Source organism: Diabrotica virgifera, chromosome 7 (assembly GCF_917563875.1).
Source record: "Diabrotica virgifera virgifera chromosome 7, PGI_DIABVI_V3a".
NCBI lineage: Eukaryota > Metazoa > Arthropoda > Insecta > Coleoptera > Chrysomelidae > Diabrotica > Diabrotica virgifera.
The window spans coordinates 103,663,809-103,684,364 of NC_065449.1; the positions used below are offsets into that span (position 1 = coordinate 103,663,809).

The following is a 20,556-nucleotide window of genomic DNA, read 5'->3' on the forward strand; positions in this document are numbered from 1 at the left end:
ATTTTTATTATAAATTATAAATGCAATAATATAATGAATAACAAGAAGTGCTAAAAATAATACTGCACTTGTATTATTCTTGACTGTACTGATTCCCCAATATCGACCTTATTATATTTATATTACTCTAATAAAATAATTCCTCTATACATTATCCTCTTATTATTCAATTTAAACTGGGACAAGGGAAGTACCTTCTTTAGTTAGCACTTCAGCGTCAATATGATGACAGAAAATCAAACAAAGAACGTTGAAAAGGCCAACGAACAATGTGTGTACAAAAAATATCTCGACATAGCTGTGATAAAACAAAAATTAATAAAACATTTATTGGTTACCTTGACGTTATTGGGAGTTTTATTGGGAGGCGTAATAGGTAAGTCTTTTTGAAGATTTAAATTTGATTTTTTGTATAGACTTTATAAATTGTTTAAATGAACCGATCCCGTCTCCGGTACAAAAAACACTAATGTAATAAAATAACATTCATTAAAGATTAACAGAGTGATTGACCAAACAATAAAGAGGGTTTAGTGTAGGTTAAAGTGAATTATGCTGTCTAAAAATTAGTTTTTCAAATAAAATACGTTCCAAACCGTTTGTTGGAACAGTATTTATAATTATTAAGCTATGAGTGTTAAACAAGAGAACAATAATATTAGTCCAGTGCGGATCTGTTTTAAGATGGACGTTGAGAGGTGACTCTATTTTTTTTTGCAGAAATGGCTTGGAATTAGCCATATAATAATAATTCCGTTATCCTCCCACTCAAAAAGGTCCGGAACATTGTTTAAATAAATCAAAATGTCAAAAAATGAAGGAAATATTCGATTTTTTTCTTCGTTTTTTGATTATAACTTTAAAAGTATTCACTTCCGAGAAAAGTTACACAAAATAAAAGTTGCGTAATTAAATTTCCTACAATATAACATTGGTTAAATTTTTTTACAATTGTTGCAAAATAGCAATAATTGAGAAAAAAACATAAAAAAAACAAGTATTCGCATTTTACGTTTTTCAACCATTTCTGCTACAGTTAGGACCTTCATATTCGCCCAGAAAAACTTTATGATATTATGATAAAACAATACTGTAAATTTAGTTAAGATCGGTTCAATAGATTTTGCAAAATAAATTTTGCAATCCAGTTTTCGCAAAAAAAATTCATTTTTTCAAAATGTTGCAGGACTGAAAATAAAGTAGATAGCAAGTTAATTTTTTTACAAATAAAAGAATAATGTACCTTTCATTTGCAATTTCCAAAATTAAAATCGGTTAAGTACCACGGCGTCAGGATTTTTTTAAATAAACATTAATTTTTGGTGCTACGCGCAGGACAGCGGTGTTCGATTCACACAAGTTGATTTCCACTAAAATGTGTTCCAATCTTTATCTAACATATTATTTTCTTACTCTATATTTTGTTGTATGTTCATATTTTAATTCCTAACAATCAAACCAATTTGATTATTGTTTGTGAAAAATTGTTTAAACACTTGCATATGTTTAAAAATAATACACTTTTATTTTCTAAGTTAAAATATATGAACAAAGAAAGTTTTTGCTAAAAAAGTGTTATTTCAAAGGACAGAGTATGTGTTTTTATTTTGCAATAAACAAATTTATTTCGAAATGTACTAAAAATTAAAAGTGATCAATCATTATCAAAGGTCATTGGAATGCCCAATCAGAGCGAACCGCAAAATGCAGCAATCACCAAAAATTAATGTTTATTTAAAAAAATTCCTGACGCCGCCGTGGTAGTTAACCGAGTTTAATTTTGCAAATTCAAGGTACAGTATTCTTTTATATAAACTTAAATTATACTAGATAAAAAAAACATAGAAATTAGATTAGAAACTGTAAAATAAAATAATGATTTGTAAAAAAAACAATAAACATAAACTTGTCAATATTAGACAGATTAAGTCAACAAGCATGTTTATGCATTTAAGACTTTTTTTACGTTTATTTTAGTGTAAGTAAACCGAAATTGTAAATTATTGTACTAACTATGATTTGAATAAACGTATATTATTATTATTATTATTATTATTATTATTATATGCAAAAAAATTCAACTTGCTCTCTGCTTTATTTTCAGTGCTGCAACATTTTAAAAAAGTGAATTTTTTTTGCGAAAGCTGGATTGCAAAATTTATTTTGCAAAAATCTATTCTTCTTCTTTACGTGACATCTCCGCGACGAAGGTTGACAATCATCATTGCTATTCTCACTTTCGACACTACAGCCCGAAAGAGTTCAGTTGAGTTGCATCCAAACCATTCTCTGAGATTTCTCAGCCAGGACATTTTTCTCCTACCTATGCTGCGCCTTCCTTGAATCTTTCCCTACATAATTAATTTTAGGAGTTCATATCTGTCACCACGTGTTATATGACCCAAGTATTGAAGTTTTCTTATATTGATGGAATCCAGTATCTCCCTGCTGTTCTGTATTATCCTTAGTACTTCCTCATTGGTTATTCTGTCTGTCCAGGAGATTCTCAGCATTCTTCTATACGTCCACATCTCAAATGCTTCCAATCTATTGAGGCATTGTTTATTGAGAGTCCATGTCTCCACCCATACAAAAGAACAGAAAATACATAACATTTTAGTACTCGCTTTCTAAGATATAGGCTGAGGTCTCTACTACACAATACAGTGAGCACGTAAAGGTTGGAATAAAATCATTTTCTCGAGAATGGACAATTTTGGAAAAAAATCCTGAAACAGGTCAATTTTTATTTTTAAATTACGACTTTTTGACATATATATTATACTAGTGACGTCACCCGTATGGGCGTGATGACGTCATCGATGATTTTTTTAAATGAAAATAGGTGTCGCGTGATAGCTCATTTGAAAGGTAATTCAATTCTATATTCAGTAATATAAACATTAACATAGTTATTTATACAGGGTGTCCAAATTTTTCTTTTTTAATTTAATTTATTGATATAAAAAAAAAGAATGTGTGTAATTTATTTAATTCAAAATACATTTTACTGCTATCAGAAAACAGGAAAAATGTTTATTTGGCAAATAAATATTGTTTTTTGCTTAAATTCAATATTAAAGCAGCCACCCACCAGCCTCGTGACAGTTTGAACATTTAATTTAAGCGAAAAGCCATGATTATTTTTCAAATAAACTTTTTTTTTCTGTTTTCTGAGAGCAGTAAAATGTATTTTGAATTAAATACATTACATACAGTCTTCTTTTTATGTCAATAAATTTAATCAAAAAAAATTTTTTTTGGACACCCTGTATAAATAATTATGTTAATGTTTATACTACTAAATAGAGAATTGAATTACCTTTCAAATGAGCTATCACACGACCCCTATTCTTATTTAAGAAAATCATCGATGACGTCATCACGCCCAGATGGGTGACGTCACTAGTACGATATATGTGTCAAAAAGTCGTAATTTAAAAATAAAATTGACCTCTTTTGGGATTTTTCTCTAAAATCGTCCATTCTCTAGAAAATGAATTTATTCCAACCTTTACGTGCTCACTGTATTTGTTTCATATTAGTGAATGCACTTCTAGCCTTTTCTATTCTAATTCGGATTTCTTTGGTATAATCGTTTGTTTCACTAATGTTCGTCCCTAAATTCTGAACTCGTTCTATCGTCTTATTATTTACGTGTAGATTGATGTTTCCAATATTTTTCTTTGATATAACCATGAATTTCGTTTTCTTTATGTATAGTGACTCGAGAATGGGCAAATTTCAAAATCTATTAAACCTATCTTAATGAAATTTACAGTATTGTTTTATCATGTCATAAAGTTTTTCTGGGTGAAATATGAAGGTCCTAACTGTAGCGTAAATGATTGAAAAACGTAAAATGCGAATACTTGTTTTTTTTTTGGTTTTTTAGCAATTATTGCTATTTTGCAACAAGGGTGACAATTTTTAAAATTTTTAACTAATCCTATATTGTAGGACATTTAATTACGCAACTTTTATGTCAGTGTAATCTCGGAAATCAATACTTTTAAAGCTATAATCAAAAAAAGAAGAAAAAAATCGAATTTTTCCTTAATTTTTTGACATTTTGATCATTTAAACAATGTTCTGGGCCTTTTTGAGTGGGAAGATAACGCAAATATTATTATATGAGTAATTTTTAAGCAATTTCTGCAACAGAATATGAATCACCTCTCAACATCCAAATGTACTAATGTTTTTACAGATGCGACCTGGTCTATATGTTTTCATTGTTGATCAATATTTGTTAAACCACAGTTTTAAAATTTCGTACAATATATTATGGTCGGATTGTTTATTTATCTTCGTCAACTGTGAAGAGAGCAGTTGAAAAAAAGTTGGTGAAAATGCGGGAACATCAATTCGGCGTGGGCAAGAATTGCAGATTTAAAAAGGCACTCTACAGTAGGTATATCCTCACTGAACACCTATCCACACTTAACAAAGTTCATTTCACAAGAGAACTGAAGCCTAAGGACAATGCATACCGAAGAGAACGTTGAAAGGATTATTGAACATCAACAAGTGGATGCTCTTCGAATAGTACAAAAACGAGTCTTAATCTGCTAGTCTAAGAGCTAGTGAACCCTCCGACTAACGGTCTTCCTGTAAGGCTAGAAATTTTTCTAGTGATAATTCATAGCACACCAAGGCTAAAATCCATGACCTAGCAGGCATCAGACCTGCACGTGTATCTACCAGGTGAATCGAAAAGTGCATAGTTTAGTGGTAAAATAAACTTTCTCTTGTAAGGTTTAAATTTAAGTATGTGTTTGAGTAAGTCATTTAGAAGAAATGTGTACAATGACAGGCGATTCTGAAGAGCATAAGACCATGCCAGGCGAGGGGAAAGATTAGGGGTTTTTCCTAAAATTATTCTTTTTGCATGGAACAAATTTTTTTTAGGTTTTTTGAATAATTCCAAACAGAAAAGGTCTTTAGTTATTTTTCTCTTAAGTTAATAGTTTTTGTTATATAAGCGATTGAAAATTTTGAAAATTGCGAAATCGGCCATTTTTAACCCTAAATCGGACATTTATCTAAAAATTTCAAAGTTGCCAAGGTAGGTAGATATTCTTTAAACATTGATTGATGAAATCCCAAAGAGTTTTTTTTAATACAATATCGGAAACGCGTTTGTTTTTTAATTACTAATCAAGCGGGCGCGACACTGTGGTATAAGTGAGGACGTTTGAGTTGGCATAAATTCATTATCTCGAGAATGGGCAAATTTCGAGAGAAATCCTCAGACAGGTCGATTTTTATTTTTAAATTAGGACTTTTTGGCATATATGTAATACTAGTGACGTCATCCATCTGAGCGTGATGACGTAATCGATGATTTTTTTTAATGAGAGTAGGGGTTGTGTGATAGCTCATTTGAAAGGTTATTTAATGCTCTATTCACCAATATAAACATTAACATAATTATTTATACAGGTTGTACAAAAAAATTTTTTTTTATTAAATTAACTTTGATTAAATTTAACAAATAGAAGAAAATTTTTTTATGTACACCCTGTATAAATAATTATGTTAACGTTTATATTACTGAATAGAGAATTAAATAACCTTTCAAATGAGCTATCATGCAACCCCTACTCTTATTTAAAAAAATCATCGATTACGTCATCACGCCCAGATGGATGACGTCACTAGTATTATATATATGCCAAAAAGTCCTAATTCAAAAATAAAAATCGACCTATCTGAGGATTTTTCTTGAAATTTGCCCATTCTCGAGATAATGAATTTATGCAAACTCAAACGTCCTCACTTATACTACAGTGACGCGCCCGCTTGATTAGCAATTAAAAAAACAAAGGGTTTTTCGATATTTTATTGCAAATAACTCTTCGGGATTTCATCAATCAATGTTTAAAGAATATCTACGTACCTTGGCAACATTGAAATTTTTAGATAAATGTCCGATTTAGGGTTAAAATGGCCGATTTCGCAATTTTCAAAATTTTCAATCGCTTATATAACAAAAACTATTGACTTAAGAGAAAAATCACTAAAGACGTTTTCTGTTTGGAATGTATCAAAAAACCTAAAAAAAATTTGTTCGATGCAAAAAGAATAATTTTAGAAAACACCCCAAATCTTTCCCCTCGCCTGGCAAGGTCTTATGCTCTTCAGAATCGCCTGTCATTGTACACATTTCTTCTAAATGACTTACTCAAACACATACTTAAATTTAAACCTTACAGGAGAAAGTTTATTTTACCCCCTAAATTTGCACTTTTCGATTCACCTGGTAGATACACGTGCACCGCTGAGGCCTGCCAGGTCATGGTTTTTAGCCTTGGTGTGCTATGAATTATCACTAGAAAAATTTCTAGCCTTACAGGACGACCGTTAGTCGAAGGGTTCACTAGCTCTTAGACTATGACACTTTCATAATATGATATTATCGATGTTATTACAAACCATTCAGTAAAATCTGAGTAATAGATCTTCAAAGAAAATCCAGTAAAACATTATACAAAGTATCATGTCAGTAAGAACGTCTTCACGAGATATTCAAAACATATTATTAAATTAAACAAACATTAACGAAAAATTTCGTTACGTTCATAAGACACTTTTTTATTTAATTCACAGCTACTTTGTTATAACAATTAAGCAACCTAACAAGCGCCATTTTGAATTTCATGGCTTTGAATTCAATAGGGCGGTTAATAAAGCTTTAAAATTGAAGTCCTAATGAAATCGGCTTGGGGCCGGAGGAGGGGAATTATAAAATCCGTGCACTCAAAAAATGACATTGATCCTTCAAACATATACTGCGATTAATATTTCCGGAACTTCTTGATGGATTTTGATCAATATTTTTTAAATTTGTATGTATGTACTTGTAATAGACTACACGTATTATAATATAGTATTATGTATGTATAGTATAATATTCTAACCTAACATTACAAAATGTTACGGGGGAACCTTCTTTATCATACAGGGGTATGAATATACATATATTATTTCATAAGAATCAGTCAAGCCGTGTCGGAGGAGTATGGCAACTAACACTGTGACAGGAGAATTTTATAGATGTAAATATATAGGTGGCTATTAAAAAATAGGGGTTGGTGATAGAAGGGTGAACATTAAGGGTAGTTTGTATTTTTTAACGATATATCCTATAAAATTAAAATAGACAATTTTGTCAAAAAAAAATTAAAAAATGTAAGGAGGCGATCCAAAATAAATGCGATAAACATACTAAAACAAATAATGGAGATGGCGAACGAATCTAACATAAACTTAGAAATACTCTTCGTAGATTTTAAATAAGCTTTGATTCCATCAAACTATTGGAAAACCAACTATTGGAAATATTAAAAACGCTACAGGTGCCGCTTAAATTAAGAAAACTTATAAAAATGACAATGAGCCATACCAGAGCAAGTGTGAAAACGCAAATAGGGGGAACAGAGGAGTTTGAAACAAACAAAGGAGTGAGACAAGGTGATAGTTTATCCACAACACTATATAACATGGCAATATAATAAATATATTACCAGAAAAATGAACAAAAGAACCTCCTCTATTTCTGTAAAATTGTAGCATATGCCGATGACGTGATAATGGCAAAGAGAAGAGATATATTAACGCAAATGGTAGAGGAACTCATCCAAGTAGAAAAAACAGTGGGTTTGAGTATTAACGAAAACAAAACAAAAATACTAAGATTAGGAAAAAAGCCTACTAATAGAGAGGTCTAAGTGGGAAGATACAAATTTGAAGAAGTAAGTAAATATAAGTATCTAGGAATCATGCTGTCAAGTGATGGAACAAGAGAAAACGAAATAAAAGAGAAAACATTGGCAATACATAAAGCATTCCAAGCCAACAAAAAAAATGATAAAGAGCAAAATATTAACAAAAACAATTAAATTAAGGCTCTATGAAACGTTAATTAGACCGACATTAATGTATGGGACAGAAGTGATGACAATGACCAAGATAGACGAAGAAAATTTAAGAAGAACTGAGAGAAAAATAATTCGGGCAATATTAGGACCAATAAAAACAGCAGAAGGCGAATACAGGAGTCGAAGCAATAACGAAATAAATGAGGAATTGAAGGGACAAGATATAGTCAGGAGAATAAAGAGACAAAGATTGAGATGGCTTGGGCATGTATGGAGAGCAGGGGAAGAGGCGATAATACACATAGTAACAAAGCGGTCTCCGGCCGGAAGGAGACGAAGAGGAAGACCGAGGTCCAAATGACTGGAAGAGGTAAAGCGAGATCTAGAGGACATAGGAATTAGAAATGCAAAAGAAAGAGCAAGAGACAGAAGGAGCTGGAACCGGATATGTAATGCAGTTTAAGAAAGAAAAGAATGGAGGACTCATCCACCTCGAAAACATGGATCTAGTGAGCCTGTAAAGGCGGCGCTACCCCCACAGGTGTGTTTTAGCCACTATATATAAGGGGGCAACCTCCCTTATCAATTATGAGTATGAAAAATAGATTGCAACCTATTCACAGTCCTACAGAATATACGTGTAAAATTTCATAAAAATCAGTCAAGCCGTTTCGGAGCAGTATGGTAACTAACATTGTAACAGGATCACAGTGTTAGATAAAACAAAAAAAGGGGCTAACTTTGACCCTAATTAATATAGGGGAAATTTATTTCTTGAAAATTCGTATAAGTTTCCCAATTGGGTACGTCGGGGATAGATCTTCTTCTTTAAGTACCGTGCCCAAATTTTTAGGCGTGGGTAGCTTCCATAACAATTTGCCGATATCGTTCTCGATCTTGTACGGCATGTAACAATTGATCTGCCCATAAGCCAGTCCATTGACGAAGGTTTCGGAGCCATGAATATTTCTTTCAACCAATTCCTCTTTTTCCGTCGATCTTTCCATTGAGTATTAACTGTAGCATCCTGTATCTGCTACCTCTCATTATATGCCCCAGATATTCAAGTTTTCTCTTTTTTATCATCTTCATTAAGTCACCTTCGCCTTGACCTACTCTGTTTAAGACTTCTCTGTTAGAAATGCGTTGAACCCAAGATATTCTGAGCATTCTACGATATGACCACATCTCAAAGGCTTCTAATTTGTTCATCATGTTAACCTTCATGATCCAGGTTTCACATCCATTCTTATCCATTCTACATCCAGGATTCTTAGTTGTAAGTTCAGCTGAGAGTTGCTCAGAATAGATCTAAGTTTCATAAATGCTTCTCTTGCAATTTCTATACGAGTTTTAATTTCTTCATCCGGATTTAGGGTCTCGTTTATCCAACATCCTAGGTATTTAAAATGGTTAACTTTTGTTATTGATTCATCACTGACAATTAGTTGCATAGGGCCGACGTCTTGTTTACTAACCACAAGTAACTTTGTCTTTGTTGCATTTATGTTAAGTCCGTTATTGGAGCATTCTCTAGTGACTCGATCTATAAGGAATTGAAGATCTTCGATGTTTTCAGCCATGATCGCGGTGTCGTCTGCATATCTGATGTTGTTAATAGTTTCACCCCCGATTCGAACTCCACATTGTCCTTCCAAGGCTTCATTAAAAATTATTTCTGAGTATACGTTAAACAAAGTTGGGCATAACACACAACCCTGTCTGACACCTCTTTGAATGCAAATTTTGTCTGTTTCTTTGCCGTCTACCAGAATAGAAGCTTCTTGATTCCAATATAGATGTTGTAAAAGTCTCAGATCTTTATCATATATTCCAATCATTTCTAGATATTGAAACAACCTATCATGTTGAACTCTATCAAACGCCTTCTCAAAATCTATAAAGCAGACGTAAATTGGTTTCTGTACTTCCCATGATCGTTGAAGTAATGTTAACATTGAGAACAAAGCTTCCCTTGTTCCCAATCCTTCTCTGAAACCGAATTGTTTGTTTCCCATTGTTTCTTCACTGATAAGTGATTTCTATTAAGAATTTCTATTAAGAATTTCTGATTGATTCTATTAAGAATTATCTTAAGAAGTAGCTTGAGAGAGTGGCTCATGAGACTAATTAGTCTAAAGTCTTTACATGATGATGTATTAGGTTTTTTTGGGAGTGGAATAAATGTAGACTCTAACCATATCTGTGGCATCATTCCAGTCTCGTATATATGGTTATAAATGTTTGTTAGTTGTGAGACATTGTCGTCATCCAGAAGTTTGAGCCAGTCTGATGGTACTTGGTCAGGGCCTGGAGATTTCCCATTTTTTGCTCTGTTTGATGGCTTTCTCTACTTCCGCTTTTAAAATGCTAGGACCAGTATTCGTATACTTTGTGGTGTTAAGTAGTGGCCTCGTATCCAGGAAGAGCTCTTTTATATAGTTAGTCCATTCTTCCTTTTTTTCATCCAAGTCGAGAATTATTTTACCTTTGGAGTTTCTCATAAAGTGAGGAGTTCTTTTTCTCTGAGTGTAGGTAATTTCTTTAAGCTTTTTATGTATATTAAACTCGTCATGTTTTCTTTGTAGTTCTTCCATTTCACGACATCTTTGTTCCATCCAGTCCTCTTTTGCTCGCTTAACCTCGTACCTTATTTGTCGATATATCTCTCTATACCGAATCTCGTCTTTGTTTTTCCAATTTCTTCTTTGTTGAATAAGGTCTAGTATTTTATCGGTCATCCAATCCTTTTTCTTTATTGAGTCTTTTTCTGGTTTCAAAACTTCGTTTGCTATGGTGACCATGGGATAGATGACCCACCGGTATAGACGGACCGGTCGAATATTTCGATGGCCTTCCACAACAGAACTGCAGTCGGTATGTGTGGTTGTTGCTGTTGAGTAGACGGAACATAGCTTACTTAGTCTTTCTCATTATTTTCACGCGTATTTTAGAAGAGAACTTCATTTTTTTGTTTTCGTGAGTTAAATTTTTTTTTATACTCGACTTCTTTGTTATGTGGCTAAGTTAGTTTAAATGAGTTTGATGTGAGATCAATGCTATAACTTCATTGTACACCTAGGTATGATCTTAATCTAAAACAGCGTGCCTGTAACGTTGTTTGTTTAAAGGGGCTGGTCCATCTATCCCTGACAACTGGGAGAGACGGACTAGGGGACATTTGGGATAGTTGGACCACTTGTAAAACCTGGTATAGTTAGACCACAATGTTGTTCTGAAGCTATTTCCTTGTGGTATTTTTATAATCAACTATTTTTAATGGAAAATAAGCCACAATTTTATCAAAAAATGATTTTATTAACGAATACTACTGTATTTTGTATTTTGACAACGAAACCCGATTTGGGCTTCGAAAATAAAATGCTGAAAATGGTATTTTATCAGTTTACATTTTCAAACTTTGAGGTTCATTTAAGGCCTTAAGGGTAGTTTGAAATTAAATAATGCCATAGGCCGTTTCTTTAGAGCACACTTTTCTAAAAAGTTTGGTTTTTGATTTATTGTTTTAGGACAAACCTCAGTAAAAATATTGGCTAAAGAGCGAAGCCATGTTTTCCGTAAAAATGATCGATACGCTTTAACAAAAAGGGCCGTCATCGGCAAAATAAATTTTTTAAAAATAAAATGAATACAATTTTGTACTCTCTATAGAATGAAGTTTAAAAGGTAGAAAAATAAAAAATATTAAAAATAGTCAAGCAACCACCTTTGGACCACTTGGTTTGGATTGAACCAAGAGATTAGATCTCTATGTTACACCCCTGGCTCTGACCTAGAATCAATTCAAAATCTCTTCCAATCGAAACTCCTCTTCCAACTCATCGAAATAGAAGAAGATCAGGATATGCGAGTTTGTTACATAAAACTTCTACCTGCCAAAAATAAAAAAGTTTGCATTAGATTTTAAAATAGCTTTCCTGAAAAATGTTTTTAAGGATTAATTATTGAGAAAATGGATCACTAGCAGGTTGTTAAATGTTTTTTGTTGTTTGGTATTTGTCAAAACCTGTGTTAATATTTTAATATCATTTTCGCTTATTAAACTTGTAACCTTTTAAAAACTGTTATCACATCGTCTGTAATTTATTCCAATTTTGATAAAAGATATTGTTTCAGGTTTATCCCTACGAAGCTCTGAACTCTCTGACACGGCCATAACCTTAATATCCTATCCAGGAGAATTATACATGAGGGTACTGAAACTGGTTATACTTCCTTTAATCATATCAAGCATAATAACTGGATGTTCAAGTGTCAATGCAAAACTAAATGGAAAAATAGCTCTTCGAACGTTTACCTATTTCTTTTTAACATCGACCTTTAATTCGTTACTGGGTGTTATTTTGGCCGTAACTATTCATCCTGGTGATCCGGGGATAGAGAATCAAGTAATTAAAGGAATATCTGAGAAAACATACAGTTCTATGTTGGATAGTGTACTGGATTTAGGAAGGTAATAACTGACTTACCTCAAATAATTAATAAGTTCCCCCCCCCCCCTCTGTGGCTCAGTGGTAAGAGCGCCTACCTTGGGATCGAAAGGTCCGAATGGTCGTGAGTTCGAATCTCACCAGGGTCAGGAATTTTTCGTTTATTATAAATTAATGAATGAAGATGGTTTCTGTCCTTAAGGGATCGGTACTCACCGGAGGGACCGCAGACGTTCGGATACAATTAGCGTCTCTTTGCAAAGACAATGACGTCGACTTTGCAAAGTAACAAGACACTTAGTCAACACACAAACACTACAGATGATACTAGGTACCTAACTGCAAAAATTCACCGCACCTACCATGCCAATGGCCATTAGTTGTCGAGGCATTAGCTAAATAAAAACAAATAAGTTTTCTAATGTTGTCAATATAATAATTCAGACGGAACGTAAATATTTAAAACTGCAATTCTTGTAGTATACATAGATATTTTAGAGTTAGAGTTTTTAACATAGGTATGGTTCTTACATATACTGGCGTCTGATCGGCCTATGGAGGAGCGGTACGGTAAGGGATAAGGGCTTGCGGCTTGGTGATACTCCTCGATAGGTCTCTACCGAAGGGCGTTGTCGCCTAAGAACGGTGTGTATATATATATATATATATATATATATATATATATGGTTCTTACATAGGATGTTGATACAATAGTTATTAATAAAAATCGTCAGTAATGTTTGCACCACAGTTTTCACATGCCACCTAAATTTTTTACGCCACTCTATTTGGAATATGCTTAAGTCTTACAGTTGGTATCAACGATAATTTATAATATCTTTCATTTGAATTTGAAAACTTTCATTTGAAACTGAAATTTGAATTGAAATTGTTTTTTTGATATGTGAGTATTCTCGATTAATATTAATAATATTTTTCTTAAGAGTTTGGCTCCGAATTCACGTCAGGAGCATTTCCATTTGTGTATAATTATCCCTCTCAAGCGTGGAAACTTCATATTCAGTAAACTGTTAGAGTTAACCGCTTCACTTATAGTCCAGGAAACAAAGCTTTTCACCTCGCAATTTTTACAGAATGGATCAATTTGCTTGAAAATTTGAGAATAAGTAGTGGATAGTCAGTCCATGGATCAAAATCTATATGATGCTGACAGGCACTTTTACCATGGGGGTGGCTGCCACCCCATCTCGGGGGTGGAAGTTTTTTATTATATTTTGACCGCAAAAGTTAATAAAAACATTCATTCTAAGTAAAAAATGTTCTATACATTTTTGTGATAAAATTAATAGTTTTTGATTTATTCGCTATCGAAAGTGTTAGTTTTATATCTAAACAAGCTGAAATGCGAGCATTATCATAACGAAAACTTTGTTTATATACGTATTTAAATTCATAATATAGAAAATTGCTATTACGAAAAGCTGTTTAGAATTAAAAATTGTTTTAATGTGCAAGTATATCATTCTAATTTAAATGTTGTGAACTATAAAGATACTTTACTCGAAATTCATATTTTTTTACATACCTCGTATAAAATTAATAAAATTTGATTCATGATGGTTGCATCATAAATCTTAGACCAAGAAGAGATTTTTATGAAGAATAACTTTTCTTCGTCAAATTAAAAATACAAGAGTTATAAATGAAAATGATGTTGGTATCCATAAATTGAGAAAATTCTCGTCAAATATTTTTTTTTCCATTAGAAGGATGTAATTTCATATATCAGAACATACTTTTTTATTACAAACCACATTTTAAATAACAATTTTCCAATATTGTAAAATAAATAATACATACATGATAAAGATACTTTTTACTGATGAACTTACTTGGATCTACAGACCGAGCGAGTCTCGTAAATTCCACGGCTTTGCGCCACGCTGCACGCAACCGTATTTGCGTATATACTTGTGTTTTGAGTTGTGTGGTCGTGCGCTGGTCGAGTGGAGTTATGATTTACCAAATTTAAATATAATCGTTTCTACTGATTCATTATTAATATAGTATAATATCACAGCCTCCTACATTTATAAGCCATGAAGTAAAAAAGGCAACGTCGCAACACGTGATTTAGGTAGTCCTACGAAGGAGAATTGGTGGTCCGTTTCATAACGAAATATTTTCAATAAAATGCATGAATCTCTTTTTAAAATCGCACAAATAAGAGAAATTTTAATTAAATTGAAATTTAAAAAGGAAAGTATGAAATAAATAAGTTAAACTTGTTAGTAATAATATTTATTTTTCATACAAATGTTAGAAATGTATAGGAATAGTCAATATTTTTAATTTTTAGAATCTAGTGTTTTAATAATTAATAATGTGTAGTACCTAGCAGATTAAGAGAAAATGCGGGTATGTACTCAGTATACAAGCCATAAAAATGCATACAGGGAGTCGTAAATCAACCATTATGAATTACAATATTCTTTAAAGTATAAAAAACACTTTTCATTAGATACTTTTTTAGCTCAGTGCACAGCACAACTTATATATGTGTTATTAATTTTATTATTATTACAGTAACAAACGGAGGGCTACATTCTAACTTAATTTAACGCTGTAATCACTATTGTCACTGAAAATTGTACACTTTTGTGGACACAGCTAACAAAAAAGTGAAATATTATAAAAATATAAACCAACCGAACAAAACAATCTTAAATTAGTAAAATTAAAAAGAATAGCCTTGATCAGGTCTTTCAGGAAAAATGTTTAGGTGCTCGTGTATCCAACAAGCAGTTTCTAAAATATATATAAAGGAAAGCCTCAAAATTCCGTGATTTTTTAAGTAGGTCTTGCAATAATTCGTTTTTGATATCACATAGATAACGAATTGCTCTTTTTTGTAATTTAAAAGTAGTATCAAATTGGTCAGCTGTACTAGAACCCCAAAAATGATGCCCATATCGAAGATGATACTTAAACAATGATAAATATGCCATTTTTGCAGATGATAAATTTATTTCCTTTGAAACAGATATTTTCCATAGAAAATACTTAATTTGAAACAGATCTTATTGCAAAGCAAGTTTCTTACTTAAGGAAGGCTAGTTACTGAGGTTAGTTTCTTTCTAGGGAATCTGTATGCAAGGATCATTTACGATTATTGTTGATAAGAATACCTATATTAACAAAGTTAACGATACTGATTTGAAACATTATATCGAGAGATAACAATCAGTCTGAATGCCACTTAAGTTGGACTTGATTAAAAGTGACTATGTATTATTTTGTTAATGTTGATAATTTTCTTTTTTTGGGTACAGTTTCAACAGTTCCTTTTATTTTTTTATTTTTACGTTTACCTATCTGCTTTATTGCATGTTCACTATGATTTTCATTTTTAGTAAAATTATTTAAAATTATATTGCTTAAGATTTTTGATGCAACAAGATAAATATATTTTGCGCTTTGTTCACAAATACATTTTTTTTTAAAGTTTACATAATACTGATCACTGATCACTTTCAAGACTTGCCATATCAATGTCTTTTGAACTATCTTGTGCTTACAGGCCCTTCCAACTTCAGAATGCTGGTGTAATTACTTTGGCATCGAGGTATAATGTCTCGGCATCTAATAAATGAAAAAAATAAAACATTTAAGCTTTCGTGGCATTTCGACTTCGACTATTACGATATTAACCGCAGAATAAACCCACAGTTGTCGCAAAAACTGTAATTTAATTGCCTCAAGGATTAATATAAAAAATAATTAAACATTGCGTTAATAAATACTAAAGATTCTTTGTAAATACTGAGAATAAAATTCGACACACAACGTAACAATGTTTAAGTTATTGGTTATTTGTTTTTACTTACATACTTTGAGTTTATTTCAACCTTTAGTACAATATCAATAATATTAGTCCAATAAGATAACTTAAATAACTTCCTAGACATATAAAAACACTTAATATTCAGTACAAAAATATAATTTACACATAGCTGCCATACATTTACAATGCACTGCAATCAGCTGGCCACATTCGAATAGGACTACCATTTGACGTTGCCAAATTTCTACTTCATGGCTTGCAAATGTAGGAGGCTGTGATAATATGTATTATTGCTTTCAAAATATACTCAAATTGTATTTTTATACATTTATTACACATATTATTTTATATAATAATTAAATTCACTATAAAATGTCATTTATATTTTATTAATAGCTATATAATTTAAAATTTAATTTGACATTCACGAAGTGTCAAACTCAAATGTAAATAATAACATTTGATTTGCTTAACAAATTCAGATTAAAAAGTAGCCTACTTCCTAATCAAAGATTTCAGCTGACGTTTAGTGCCTGGTAGGAAATAACCGGATTGTGATGTCACATTTTAGATTTTGAGGTCGATTATCTCGAAGACGGTTAGAGATATCGAAATGCCGTTTTCAGATTTGGATTCAGAAGACAAAACTACATAAGAATCCATCGACACATCTGCTCTAAGTATTGCAGGAGCGGCAAAGCAATAACACACAGACTTTTGCAAAATTTATAAACGAAAAGTTTTCGTTGAAAATCAATGTTATTCGATGGTATACTCATTAACGATTCACTCAATTTTTGTCGTAGAACAAATTTTATCAAACCAAGTTCTTGGTAATTAAATTACCTACAATTTCATATTTAAAAATTTTTTCGTATCTCTGATGCTAATCTTTCTATTCTGAAGAAAATGGCATTTTTTACCAAATTACAAACATTCGATATTCGCTTTATTAAACGTCAGTTTTTTAAAAACTAATCATTCTAAGCCAGTCAAACTTCTAGAATCTATTAATAATACATAAATAAAGAAGAATAAATAAGTCCAATGACTAAAAACATCGCTAACTTACATCCAATTGGATTTCTCTTTTTTTTTTCAAAAAAATATATTGATTTTTTAACCGTACCTTTTTTATTTTTTATCTTAGAAAGTTCGTTAAAAAAGAATTTTGTAGGTTCTTACAAGATCTATAAGGCTATTAATATTAAATCCTTTTAAAATTCTCAGTCACAAAAAGAGGTGGCATTGAAAGGGTTGGTAAAGGTGGTTTTTGCATGATATTACAAGTTTTAATTGTCAATAGCTCAATCAATTTTTGCCGTAAAAAAAATTTTTGCAAACCAATTTCTTGGGAATTAAATAAGCTACAATTTCATATTTAAATATTTTTTCGTATCTCTGATGTTTTTCTATTCTGAAAAAAGGGCATTTTTTACCAAACTACAAAAACTCATTATTCGCTTTTAACTCCATTTCGATAGCGAATAAATTGAAAACTATTAATTTTATCAAAAAAATGTATAGGACGTTTTTTGCTTAGAATGAATGATTTTACCAACTCTTGCGGTCAAAATATAATAAAAATGTGCACCCCCGAGATGAGGTGGCAACCACCCCCATGGTAAAAGCGCCTTTCGGCATCATATAGATTTTGATCCTTGGACTATCCATTACTTATTCTCAAATTTTCAAGCAAATCGATCCATTCTGTAAAAATTGCGAGGTTTTGTCCTATGTTAAGCTTCATTACTTGAACTATTAACGAATAATTTATTTTTCTATAACCCGTCAAAAAAATCCATTTTTTTATTAACGTATGTTGCTTTTACTCCTCCACTTCTTGCAAAATATGGAGATTACTGTCAACCTCCATTTTTGGTTTTCTAAAATCTTTTCATGTCAATCCAAGCGGTTCTTTAAAATTTACAGCAAAAACCGCGAGTAAAATGCACTAAGTAAACAACACTGAATTTTGCTGCAGTGAAATGAGCATTTGGTATATTTATATAATTTATTCCGATTTTTGATTATTTGTTAATTCATTGATTTTTATGCGGAGTCCCACACAAATAAGAATGCTATGATGGCTCTAATGTGATTGTAATAATAATAATGATGGTAATGATTGTCTAATTTTCAGAAATCTTATAGCGGATAATATCTTTCAGGCGACATTTCAGCAAGTAAGATTTGTAATTTTTGGTATTGGCGGAAATGTAATTAATGTATTTTTAGGCATATACTGACTACGTAGTTCATCCCCCTAGTAATATTAAAAGAGTTGTTAAGTACAGGTAAGTAAAGCAACTAACTCTATTGTTGTACTATTACAGGGTGAGTTATTATTAATGTATTATATTTTTTTCGTTTTTTGATAATAATTTTATTGTGTATTATTTATAAATTGTTAACAAAATCTTCCCAAAGGCATAACTTTGAATACGGATTATTATTTAATTTGTGACTTTACAACTTAGGGGTGTGCATATAGAAATTTCACTTCGGAAAAAATCAAACAAGATAGAACTTTTTGTAATTTCATTAAGAAATGTTAAATAAACAACATATCAAAAAGTTCTACTCGAGAAGTGGGTGCTTCATTTTTTATTAAATAAATGAACTACGAAATTAGATGTTTTTTTTAAATAACTCCGAAAATATAAATTTTAGAAAAAAACTGACTTAACCATTGAAAAATTTAGAAAATTTTACAAAAAAACCTTGTATAAAGAATGTTCTAAAATTAAATCTGTATCTTTTATAATTTTTTATTTATAACGCTAAACTCACGCTTCTTACAAACATTGGCGCACTGTAAACTAACGTACGGCGAAGTGCACGGTTGAGTTATTTTAATGTAATTCTTTAACTAATGGATCAAATGAAATTTTACAAATCGAACATGAAAGAAGAATATTTAAGCTATCTTATGGTTATAATAGAAATAAATAAAATTTATGGGCATAAGTACGGTGTGGGCGGAAAGTGAGCCTTACATGAATTTTGTTGAAAAATTATTTAAAAATGGGTAACTAATACAATTTTTCTTATAAAACTCTCAATTTTGCACAACTTACCTTTCAAGCATCTTACTAAAGAATGTTTCATTCAAAAATAATCTCAAAAATTTAATTCAAATGATATTAAATATTGATATAAATGATATTAAATGCTATTAAATCCCAAAAAATGTAATTTTTGAAATCTTCGTAGTTTTATAGAATTGCCACAATTTTAAGACGGTATTACTCAATTTTGAACAGATCTATTACAGTTTAATAAGTGCTTTTTTAAAGCTTAGGATGTAATCTTTAAAATGCTTAAATTATTTTACTTTAGAAATGAAATATACTATTTCTTTTTAAGAAAATTAAGAAAGATAACAAAAATGTAATACAAAAGCCGAAAATTACCAGCTACAAAAATGTTTATATAAAGTGATCAAAACTATTTCTGTAAAACTTACCTAAAATGAATTTAATAATAAGCTTCAACAATAATAAATGTTCAGCAAAAAAAATTTTTTTAGCTCTTATACAGTATGTCTGCGTAACTTGGAACCTATTTATAACTTTTCTATTATCAGTTTTACGAAAAAAAGTTATTCTTTATAAAATACTTCTGCATCGTATATAATCTAAGATGCAATCATCAAATATCAAATTTATTTAATGTTATACGAGGTATGCCAAAAAATATGAATTTCACTCAAGAGTAAAGTACCTTTACATTTCACAATATCGAAAATTGTTATTAAGAAAAGTTGTTTGGAATTAAAAAATTTGTTTTAGTATTCAATTACATCCTTCTAATTAAAATATTGTGAATAATAAAGGCACTTTACTCTTAAGAAAAATTCATATTTTTTACATACCTCGTATAAAATTTAAAAAGTTTGATATCTGATGGTTGTATCTTAGATTTTAGGCGAGGGAGAGCATTTTATGCTTAGTTATCATACTTAATTGTAAAAAAAAGTAAATATGAGTCCGTAATTTGAGAGAAAATTGAATTTTTTTTTTTCGATTAGAATGATGTAATTTGTATATTTAGACATAGTTTCTAATTTCAAACAATTTTTCATAATAGCATTTTTTGATATTCTAAAATACAAAGGTACTTTACTCTTTAACGAAATTCATATTTTTGACATAACTCTGATATAAATTTGACATAAATTTGATATGTGATGGTTAAGTTTTAGCTTTTTGACTATCCAGAGCATTTTATTAGGAATAACTTTTTTTCGTAAAATTGATAATAAAAAAGTTTTCCATGTGGTTCCTAGCTACGCAGACACACTGTATAAGAGTTTCTGTATAAGAATTTTCAAATTGCAATGCCATATTCGGATTCAGCATAATCAAAAACAATATAGAAACATATTTTATCAAAGTAAAATGATGAATTTAAC

General features: G+C 30.9%; 1 protein-coding gene across 1 annotated transcript in view; it reads left to right on the forward strand.

Moving 5' to 3' along the window:
• The first annotated feature begins 200 nt into the window (after positions 1–200).
• LOC114333239 (excitatory amino acid transporter 2) overlaps positions 201–20,556 on the forward strand; it is a 48,349-nt gene continuing 27,993 nt past the window's right edge. Inside the window, exons 1-4 of the mRNA XM_028283098.2 lie at positions 201–376; positions 12,021–12,357; positions 18,283–18,325; positions 18,378–18,436. Of these exons, the coding sequence (XP_028138899.1) occupies positions 223–376; positions 12,021–12,357; positions 18,283–18,325; positions 18,378–18,436 (593 nt within the window). The 5' untranslated portion in view covers positions 201–222. The remainder of the gene's footprint in view (positions 377–12,020; positions 12,358–18,282; positions 18,326–18,377; positions 18,437–20,556) is intronic.